Source organism: Muscardinus avellanarius, assembly GCF_963383645.1.
Source record: "Muscardinus avellanarius genome assembly, chromosome: 10".
NCBI classification, from domain to species: domain Eukaryota; kingdom Metazoa; phylum Chordata; class Mammalia; order Rodentia; family Gliridae; genus Muscardinus; species Muscardinus avellanarius.
The window spans coordinates 62675113-62686209 of record NC_137796.1 but is presented as its reverse complement, the minus strand read 5'-3'; the positions used below and the strand labels follow the sequence as shown (position 1 = coordinate 62686209).

The 11097-nt window shown below is 53.9% G+C and overlaps 1 protein-coding gene and 1 pseudogene across 2 annotated transcripts; one reads left to right on the top strand and one right to left on the bottom strand.

The window, feature by feature from the left end:
- Positions 1-1597: 1597 nt before the first annotated feature.
- On the top strand, positions 1598-5300 carry KLK4 (kallikrein related peptidase 4; the record flags this gene model as incomplete). Its single annotated transcript, XM_080702556.1, has 5 exons — positions 1598-1661; positions 3094-3262; positions 3918-4168; positions 4251-4387; positions 5148-5300. The coding sequence occupies 5 exons, from the start codon at positions 1598-1600 to the stop codon at positions 5298-5300; spliced, it is 774 nt and encodes a 257-aa protein (XP_080558682.1).
- Positions 5301-7216: 1916 nt separating this feature from the next.
- Positions 7217-7996, bottom strand: LOC308267877 (RNA-binding protein 4-like; annotated as a pseudogene). The gene has a single exon. The product of its transcript is annotated as an RNA-binding protein 4-like (transcript).
- Positions 7997-11097: the final 3101 nt, after the last annotated feature.

The window sequence follows — 11097 nt, the reverse complement described above, 5'->3', positions numbered from 1 at the left end:
GAGGCGCCTCGCTTTCCCAGGCATTCGCTAGTTGAATCCAAGCTGGAGTGAGAGGAATGTTTCCCCAGATCCTGGGGGTGGGGAAACTGAGGCTCACAAGGCTGTCCTCACCTGGCCAAGCTTCTGAAGGAAATTCTTTTTTATTTCTGGTGGTGGCTGTGGTACTGGGGATTGAACCCAGGGGCATTCTACCTCCAGCCTTATCTATTTCATTTTTAAAAAGGATCTTACTAATCTGAGGCTCTCGCTAAATTGCTGAGGCTGGCCTTGGACCTGAGATCCTCCCATCTCAGCCTCCCAAGTACCGGGATTACAGGTGTGTCTGGCTTCCAAAGGAAGTACTTGAGGCAGGCTGGCTTTGAACCCTGGGGATGTAAGCTGAGGGAGGACAGGAAGGAAAGAGAGGAGAGAAGGAGGCAAGTAGGAAGGGAGGATGGGTAGAGAGAAATGTGTGGAGTCAATGAAACAGAATAAGAGAAGAAACATAAGAATAAGAAAGAATGAGAAAGAACAGAGTGATATGAAGAGAGAGAGAGAGAGAGAGAGAGAGAGAGAGAGAGAGAGAGAGAGAGAGAAGGGAGAGAACAAAAAAAGAGGAAAGCCTGGTGTGGTGGCACATGCCTGTAATCCTAGCACTTGGGAGGATGAGACAGGAGGACCCCCAGGTTCAAGGCCAGCCTCAGCAATTTAGTGAGACCCTGTTTCAAAATACAAACAAAAAAAAAGCTGGATGTAGCTCATAGGCACAATCCCCAGTACCAATTAATTAATTAATTAATTAACCTTCAAGTTAATTGATTTTAAGAGGAAGAAATGGTGGAGGTGGGCTAGGCAGGAGTCTGCCCCCTGGGTCCCGGCTTCCACCCCTCCTGGGCCCCCTGCTGCCGCGCGCCATGGAAGCCGCCTTAGAGATTTGAGCAGGAAGTTGGCAGCACCTGACCCCTGGAATGTGCTCCCCGAGGGGCAGGCCAGCCCAGACTGAGGATGCTTATAAGTCCGTGGGGTCCACCGTAGGAGGCAGCAGGCGGGAGCGCAGCTCAGCGGCAGACACAGTCCGGGAGCCGAGCAGAGAGGCAGCCAGGTGAGCAGCCCCGGGGGGTTCTTGGCCCTCTCTCTCCTTCTGCAGCTCCAAGGCACTGCGATCTACAGCCTCAGGACCTTCTGACTCCACATCTCCTGTGCAAATAAGTGTCTCCTCTCCCTCTAGTTCACGGGCCTCTCCATTCTCTGTCTGAGTCTCTGTCTCTGGCTCCCTGGCTCCCAGCCTGTCTCTGACCCAGTCTCTCAAGTGCTCTGTCTCTGGGGCTGAGCCGTCCTGGGTCTTCCATCTGTCCCTGGGGGGGTCTGTGCCTCCCCTCTCCTCTCACTCCTCACAGATGGTTGGGCTCTTTTTCTATACCTTCCTCTCCTCTCCACTCCTCTGACGTCCTCTCTAAATTTTTCTCTTTAGAATCTGGGTTCCCAACAGGGTAGGAGGTGGTGGGCGGTAACTGTTCCTGCCCGCTCGGTGACATCCCGGGAGACACCGAGGGATGGGGAGATAACGCGGAAGGTCCCAGAGTCACCTGAGTCCGTGTCCTCATTCCCAGGTGCAGACATGATGTTCGCAGCCCGAAGCCCCTGGGGCTGGTTCCTGGGGTGCCTCCTCCTTAGGGTCACAGGTATCTATCTGGGTGCACCGGGGGCTGCCCCGGGGGCACAGTGATTGCTACTGCAGAGTCATGACTCAGGGTGCTTGCGTTGCGAGGGCAACGGCTTGTGTTGAGGGCATCCCCCCCCCCGCCTGTGGTTGTGTGTGTGTAATCCCTTAAAGTCTGGGTGACTTAGTATGCGGCAGTGCGGCGGGGTGTGTGGTCATGTCTGAAGGAGGTGGTGTGTTACGGGTGAGCCCCTGTGAGTCTGTGCCTCTGAGTGGGGGGGGGGGGGTGACAACGTGGTGAGGATAGAGACAGAACGCCAGGGCTGCGGCTCGATGGGACACCGCACTTCTGCTGCTGAAGCTCTGTGCCTCCCCTCCCAGGTCGCCAATCCTGACATCCTGGGGAACCCAGGTCCCTGGGACTGTGGGCTGGCGTTTCTATGTGAATGGGCTGTGGCTGGTGTGACCGTGGCGAGGCTGGGGGTGGTGGGGAGGGAGTCAGGGGGCAGGAATAAGACACGGTGCAGGAGCCGCAGACCTGGACCCAGCTCCCCTGTTGCTGGCTGTTTGTGCCCCACTTCCCTTCTTCCCTGAGGGGTCGTCTTGCTCTGGGAGACCCTGGCATGGAGCTGGTATGTGGGCCTAGAAATGGGTCTGCAAGTCAAAGCTGAAACCCCCTGGATAATCATCTCTTATGAACTGATCCCAGCTCTCTAAGCTTTAAGACATTCCAAAGCACCAGACCCCACCTCTAAGACCCCCCACATCTGCCAGCGAAGCCCTGTCCACACCCTTGCCCGCCCTTCAGCCCCCTCTCCCCACTGGCCACGCCCCTGAGCAGTGATCCTCGTCCTCTACCAAGGACCTCTACCTCGTCCTCTCCTTCGGGATCTGTGACTTCTCCCCCAAAGTTCTGACCAAGCCCCTAAACTTAGATTCTGTCCCCCAGGAGCCCTGGTCCTGCCCCCGGAGTCTATTCCCAGCCATGGCCCCTCCCCTGAAGCCCTGACTATGACCCTCCACTGAGACCGCTCCCCGGGGGTCCTCAGCCCGCCTCTTGGGCCTGTCCCCAGCCATAGCACCGCCCCCAAAGCCCTACTCTACGCCCCTGCACTAAAAGCCTCCTGCACCAGGAGCTCTGGATCCACCTCCTAGGCCTGACTCCCCAAAGCCGGTCCCAGAAGCCCTAACCCCAACTCTGTGATCCTGGCCATATCCCTGAACAGAGACCACGCCCCCAGGGGCCTTCAGACGCGGCGGGGGGGGGGGGCTTCCAGACCACGCCCATTTGCTGAGGCCCCACCCAGGAGCCCTGGGCCCACCTCCTAGACCTGATCCAATGGTCTCTTCCCTAAAGCACTGGCCCGGCCTCTTGAGGGCATAACAGGCCCCTGAGCGGAGGCCCCGCACCCAGGAGCTCCCGGGCAGGCTCCCAGCCCCGATTCTGCTCCCAGGATCCCTCGCCTCTGACTCCTTGGGCGCTAGCCACATCACCTTCGGCGAGGACTGCAGCCCACACTCGCAGCCCTGGCAGGTGGCACTGTTCAAGGAAGATGAATTTTTCTGCTCCGGAGTCCTGGTACATCCGCAGTGGGTGCTGTCGGCCGCACACTGTCATCAGGAGTGAGTGCGGGGCGAGGTGGGACCGGGATGTGGCCTCAGCTGAAGGGAGGGGCCTAGGACCGGCTCATTGCTGGGTCGAGATTGCTCAGTGGTCACCAATGTGGCCAGAGCTCGGCAGGAGCTGCTGAGCCTAGGCTGGGGAGTCCGGAGGGAGGTTCTACGCAGGCGGATGCTGTTGCTTCGGCAACTCCACGGGTCCAGCGTTGGAATCCCGGCTTAGTGACTGAGTCGCCAGAGAACCCAGGCAAGTTCTGGTCCCTGGATTGCCGTGCACGATGGCCAATGGCCCTTAGCTCGCAGCTTAGCGAGGACAATGAGGTGGGTTTGGGAGCGGGTCTGGGTTCAGGCGAGAATGCGGATGGTGCTTAGAAAACCCAGAACTCACCCAGCGTGGTGGCGCATGCTTTAAATCCCAGCATTTGGGAGGCTGAGACAGGAGGATCTCGGCTCGCAGACAGCCTCAACTACTTAGTGAGGCCCTTTGCAACTCAGTGAGACCCTGTTTCAAAAATAAAGAATTAAAAAATAGGGCTGGGGGTGTAGCTAGCTCAGAGTTAGAATGCCCCTGGGTATCATCCCCAGGACCCCCCCTCCCAAAAAAAAAAAAAAGAAAAGAAAAGAAAACCCAGAATTCACCTGCCTTCCTCATCCTCAGTTCCTACACGGTGGGGCTGGGCCTGCACAGTCTGGAGGCCAGCCAAGAACTAGGCAGCCGAATGGTGCCGGCCCAGCTCTCCATCCAGCACCCACAATACAACCAGCCACTTCTGGCCAACGACCTCATGCTCATCAAGTTGAATGAGGCCGTTCCCCAGTCTGACACCATCCGGAACATCAGCGTGGTCTCTCAGTGCCCAACACCTGGGGATTCCTGCCTCCTCTCTGGCTGGGGTCTACAGGAGAACGGTGAGCAGGTGGGGGTGGAGGCCGCCCTCTCTGGGGGGGGTTCCCACACAACCAGAAGGGCTGACCCGGAACTCTGTCTCAGGCCGGCTGCCTAAACGGCTCCAGTGTGTGAACATCTCGGTGGTGTCTGAGGAGATCTGCAAGGAGTCCTACAGCCCGCTGTACCATCACAGCATGTTCTGCGCAGGCGGAGGGCAGGACCGGAAGGACTCCTGCAATGTGAGGGGGGGAGTACAAGACTCCACGGGACATGGGGAGGGGTGACAGGGACACAGAGTGAGAACTGAGACAAGGAGACAAGGGGAGACTGAAGAAAGGAGAGAAAGAGAGAGGCTGGAAGACACAGGACAAGTTGCCAAGGAGAAAAACAGGCAGAGCCGGGCGTGGTGCCGCACACCTGAAATCCCAGTACTCGGGAGGCTGCGACAGGACGATCCAGGTTCGCTGCCGGCCTCAGCTACTTAGTGAGGCCCTCTGCAACTTAGTGAGGATCTGTTTTGAAATAAATAATAAAAAATAGGGCTGGGGGTGTAGCTCAGAGGTAGAATGCCCCTGGGTTTCATCCCCAGCACCACACACACAAAAAAAAAAAAAAAAGAAGGAGGAGGAGGAGGAAAGGAAGAAGAAAAGAAAGAAGAAAGAAAGAAAGAGAAAGAAAGAAAGAAAGAAAGAAAGAAAGAAAGAAAGAAAGGAGTCCCACTAAGAAATAGACTCAAGGAGATGAGACAAACTGAGAAATAAGAAAAACCCAGAAGACACGGAGACAGAGATAGGAGGCACAGGGCGAGATGAATGAGAGGCCAGCCAGCAGCGACCCAGTTCTGGCGTGGAACCTCCCAGAGATCCCTGGGTGGTGGTTTAGTTCTGTTTTGTCTTTGTCTCCCGTCTCATTTGTTTCTTCTCGGATCCCACGTGCAGCTTCACCTCTCAGTGTTTTGGAGTATGACTCCCTCCCCTTCCCCTTCTCTCTTCACTACAGGGTGACTCTGGCGGACCCCTGGTCTGCAATAGGTCCCTCCAGGGCCTCGTGTCCTTGGGACAGAACCAGTGTGGCGAGCCAGGCATGCCAAGTGTCTACACCAACCTCTGCAAATTCACCAACTGGATAAAGACCACCATCCAGACCAGTTAGCCATGAGGACCGGGAACTGTGACACTGACCCCTCCACCGGGAGTCCAGACCATCAGCCACTTCCTCCTCAGACCCAGGGCTCCAGGGCCAGCCTCCTCCCTCAGACCCAGGGGTCCAGGCCCAGCCCTCCTCCCTCAGACCCAGGGGTCCAGGACCAGCCCTCCTCCCTCAGACACAGGGGTCCAGGACCAGCCCTCCTCCCTCAGACACAGGGGTCCAGGACCAGCCCTCCTCCCTCAGACACAGGGGTCCAGACCATCAGCCACCTCCTCCTCAGACCCAGGGGTCCAGGACCAGCTCTCCTCCTCAGACCCAGGGCTCCAGGGCCAGCCTCCTCCCTCAGACCCAGGGGCCCAGGCCCAGCCCTCCTCCCTCAGACCCAGGGGTCCAGGCCCAGCCCTCCTCCCTCAGACCCAGGGCTCTAGGGCCAGCCTCCTCCTCAGACCCAGGGGTCCAGGCCCAGCCCTCCTCCCTCAGACCCAGGGGTCCAGGCCCAGCCCTCCTCCCTCAGACCCAGGGCTCTAGGGCCAGCCTCCTCCTCAGACCCAGGGCTCTAGGGCCAGCCTCCTCCTCAGACCCAGGGGTCCAGGCCCAGCCCTCCTCCCTCAGACCCAGGGGTCCAGACACGAGTCCCCCCTCCTTTAGACCCTGGAGTCCAGATTCCAGCCTGGACTGGATCTTGCCTGGTTGGATCCTGCCTGGTTGGATGGCACCTGGTTGGATCCCTCCTGCAGCCATTCTGTGCATGGCGCCCCCTGGTGGCCCTGTGGGCACAGCCCGCCGGGTGTTAAAGTTGGTTTTTCACCTTTTGGTCCACTTCCCTCAGATCCAGAAGTAAAGTGTGTAACGCAGCGCAGGTTCTGTTCAAAGTGTCCTCTCTACTTCCCTTCCCACTCAAGAGTGCCAGCCAATAGATTTGCTCTTTGGGTCTCATTTTCACATCTGGGGAAGGGAAGCTTAGACCAGGAGGCTGCAGGGTTCCAGAGGGAACAGCCCATACTGGGGAAGTCAAGAGAAACCAATTCCATGGATGGTGTCCACTTTCCAAAAAGCTAAGTCAGAAAATCATGAATTTATAGGTTTTGTTGTTGTTGTTGAAAAACCACTTATTTCACCAGAAAGAAAAAAACGTGATCCATCTCTCCAGGTCTATGTAGACTTTGGGCCCAAAGAAACCCAGGAGCAAAAAGAATCTCACCGAGACCATTCCCAAATCCAATGCCCACTGCAGGCAGGAGGAGGTGAGGCAGAGAGCGCAGCCTCCCACAGTCTGCATACAGTGGAGTTGGCTGGGAGGACGGCTACGCAAGTACCGAAAGACAGGAAGAACAGGAAAATAAATGGGCAGGAGGGAGGAAAGGAGGAGCTCTGAACCGAGCAAGGGAAATTACAGCCCCTATTCCTAGGGGACTGAACACACATCCCAAATACAGGGTACAACGAGGGGTGTATCCTCATGCACAGCCGCAGCTTGGGATTTCAGCCCCCCCCCACATCACCTCAAGCATTAAAAGGCTGAGTGTCAGCCGGGCATGGTGGCGCACGCTTGTAATCCCAGCATCCGGGAGGCTGAGACAGGAGGATCACGGTTTGCAGACAGCCTCAGCTACTTAGTGAGGCCCTTTGCAACTTGGTGAGACCCTGTTTCAAAATAAAGAATAAAAAGTAGGGCTGGGGGTGTAGCTTGGAGGTAGAATGTCTCTGAATTCAATCCCCAGTACTGGGGCGGGGGCAAAATGCCAAGTCCCATCCACATACTGCTCCTGTCCTACAAGAAATTCTCTGAGGCTGGAGGCAGCTCACTCCCACGCCCGTAACCGTAGCCTTTCCAATGGTGAGGACTGGGGCTATAGCGATGCAGGGGGGGGGCTCTGATCCCGCCCATAATATGAAGTGGCAGCTGCAGTAACAGGTATCTACAATAGGGATTGAGAGAGAGTCGGGGTGAGGTGACTGTCCACGGCTGTGTTCTAGACTTCTGGCAGCTGGGATAGGGTCTGTTCTGTGTAATTAGTAGCTGCAGCCACTACTGGTGTCACAGGACCCGGCCGCAAGGCAGCGCTTGCAGTAGGCATTGAGTGGTCCGCACACATAGTTTTGATATGATTCCCCATAGCTCACGGTGTATGGTGTACGCACTGTTCCATATCGCCCATTATATAGCTTGGTCAAGTCTTCCCCATAGCCCAAACGATCTACTGGGCACTCTTTGGACCAGTGCCCCTCTTTCCTGCCCCATGGCAGCCGCTCTGGATTCCCATCCCGGGTGCATTCCTAAGCTGGCACATACATTCGTTTGCCTTGAAACTCTGTGCTATCTAGGCCCCTGATGGTCTCCGCTGCATCTTCTGCCAGCTCCGTGTGAACAAAGGCGTACCCCCTCACGACGTCACATTCAACGACTGGGCCATACTCCTCAAACTTGGCCCGAAGATGCTGGTTGGTGCAGGTGGGGCTGAGGTTGCCCACATGCAACGTCGTCATCTTATTCTTGTTGGCATCCACAGTAATATTCGCCCCATGTAGTGGTGCGGGTTGTGTAGAGCGTCCTCAGCCGCAGTTTTGTCTTCTGTGTGCACAGGGCCGTGGTTCTTAATGATGTCACATTCCAGCACCTTCCCAGATGGCTCAGTGAGCGAGCGAATCGCTGGCTCTGCAGCCTCCCTGGGCAGGCTTCCAGGGAACCACTCTGCCATCTTGCCAGCCACAGGGAAATCAGTGGGACCGCTTCCTGAGGTGTAGACGCTTGTGACAAAATGCTAAAATGATGGGTTTCTTGATGAGCTTAAGTATCTGGGTTTTGTTTGTGGTACTTGGGATTGAACCCAGGGGCATTCTACCTCCAAACTACAACCCCAGCCCCCTCCATTTTTTGCAGTACTGGGGATGGAGCCCAGGGACATTCTACCTCCAAGCTACACTCCCAGCCCTATTTTTTATTCTTTATTTTGAAACAGGGTCTCACTAAGTTGTGGAGGGCCACTAACCTGCAATCCTCCTGCCTCAGCCTCCCAAGTACTGGGATTACGAGTGTGCACCACCATGCCCAGCTTTATTTTCATATTTTTTATTTATTTATTTTTTTGCAGTATTGGGGATTGAACCCAGGGGCATTCTATGTCCACACTATACCCCCAGCCCTATTTTTTATTCTTTATTTTGAAACAGGGTCTCACTAAGTTGCAGAGAGCCTCACAAAGTTGCTGAGGCTGGTCGTGAACCTGTGATCCTCCTGCCTCAGCCTCCCAAGTACTGGGATCACAAGCACGCGCCGCCATGCTCCCATTTCTGAGGCTGTCCTAGAACCTGTGATCCTCCTATCTTAGCCTCTGAAGTACTGGGATTACAGGCGTGCACATCATGCCCAGTTTTGGCTTTCTGTGTCTGTGTCTGTCTTCTTTACCACATTTTCAGAATGCATTATTTATATCTACCTCAGGACTCTGCTGCTGTCGCTAAGGCCAGTGGGAAGAATTGTGGAAAAGAGCCCTAGGGATGAGAGGAGGGACCCAGGGACAGGGATAGGGACTCAGGGACAGAGGGAGGGGAACCCAGAGGTAGAGATAAGGGGACCAAGGGACAGAATGGAGAACCAAAGACAGACAGAGGGGGACCCAGGGATGAGGAGACTCACGGTCAGAGAGGGGACCCAGGGACAGAGATAAGATGACCCTAACATGGAGGGAACCCAGGGTTAGAGAGGGAGACAGAGACAAAGGGAGGAGCCAAGAAGAAAGAGCGGGAGACCCAGGGAAAAGAGGCACTCAGAGGTGGAGAGGGGGACTCAGGACAGAGACTTGGGGACGCAGGGTCAGAGAGGGTTCATAGAGGGAGGAATCCAAGGGCTGGGGGGCCCAGGGATAGAGGATGAGGGAACCTGGGGACAGAGTGGGGGTACGCAGAGACAGAGGAGGATCAGAGTCAGAGAGGTGGGATTTGAGGACAGGGAGAGGAAGAGACCCGGGGTCAGAGACATCACATCAAATGGGGAAAAGAATTTCCTCTGAAATCGGGAATGTGACAAGGGTGTCTACTCTTACCGGTCTTATTCAATATAATCCTTGAAATTTTAGCCACAGCAATCAGGCAAGAGAAAAATAAAGGGGATAGCAATAGAAAAGGAAGGAATCAAATTATCCTTGTTTGCCTATGATTTTTTTTAAATTTTTTATCGGTGCATTATATTCATACTATAATATGATTTTATACTTTGAAGACCCAAAAGGCTCCACCAAACACGAACGGGAGTGATAAAGGTAGCTAAGGTAGCAGGGTACAAAAATCAACATTAAAAAACCAGTATCTTTTCTGTGCCCCAGTAATAGATTCACAGAGCAAGAAAAAATGGAGAAAACAATCCCATTCGCCACAGCCTCCATGAAACAAAAACATCTAGGAATAAACCTCACCAGTGAACGTAAAGAGCTCTGCAGCGAGCCAGGCACAGTGAGGCATTCCTATATTTGCAGTACTTGGGAGGCTGAGATAAGAGGATAGCATGTTCAAGGCTGGCCTCAGCAACTTCGTAAGGCCCTCAGCAACTTAGCGAGACCCTGTTTCAAAATAAAAAATAAATAAATAAATAAAGCCAGGTGTGGTGGTACATGCTTGTAATCCCAGTACTTGGGAGGCTAAGACAGGAGGATCGCAGGTCTGAAGACAACCTCACCAAGTAGCTGAGGCTCTCGTCAACCTAGTGAGATCCTGTTTCAAGATAAAAATAAGCCATGCCGGGCGTGGTGGCGCACCAGGCGTGGTGGCACAGATTTGTAATCCCCGCGCTTGGAAGGCGGAGACAGGAGGATCGCGCAGGTTCGAAGCCAGCCTCTCTGGCTTTAAGAGACCCTGTTTCCAAATAAACATATAAAAATAGGTCTGGGAGTGTAGCCCGGAGGTGGAAGGGTTTCCAGGAACCCCAGTACCACCAAAATTAATTAATTAATTAATTAATTAAAAATAAGCCATGTGTGGTGACACACCTGTTATCCTAGTCCTTGGGAAGCTGAGACAGGATAATCTCAGGTTCAAGGACAGCCTCAGCAAGTCGTGAGACTCTCATCAACCTGGCAAGACTCTGTTTCAAAATAAAAATAAAATAGGTGGCCGGGCGTGGTGGCGCACGCTTGTAATCCCCGCGCTTGGGAGGCGGAGACGGGAGGATCGCGCAGGTTCGAAGCCAGCCGCGCGCGCTGGCTTAGGAGACCCTGTTTCCAAATAAAAATGTAAAAATAGGTCTGGGAGTGTAGCCCGGAGGTAAAAGGGCTTCCAGGAACCCCAGTACCACCAAAATAAAAATAAAAATAAAAAAATAAAAATAAAATAGGGCTGAGGGGGCAGCTCAGAGGTTCAATACCCAGTATAACAAAAATAAAATAAAATAGAATAAAATAAAATAAAATAAACTGGGAATGCTTCTGGGTTTAATTCCCAATACCAAAAAAAGAAAAAAAAAAGAATCACCAATGTGTTTTAAGGTCCTTGGTTGCTTTGAAATCAAGTGGCCACTGAAATATTCTTCCATCTTAATCTTAGATGGCTGTGGTAAGACAAATCAATGGTAAACACTAAAGAAGGGAAATAAGCTACGTAAGTCCAAACAAACAGAAAAGGAAAAATGAAACTTAAAAAACCCACAAAATTAAATAACCCAACAAAAGGTAGGGAACAGAAAATTCTGAGCCGGGCATGGTGGTGCACATTTGTAATCCCAGTACTTGGGAGGCTAAGACAGGAGGATCACAGGTTCGAAGCCAGCCTTAGCAGCTTAGTGAGGCTCTCAGCAATTTAGTGAGACCTG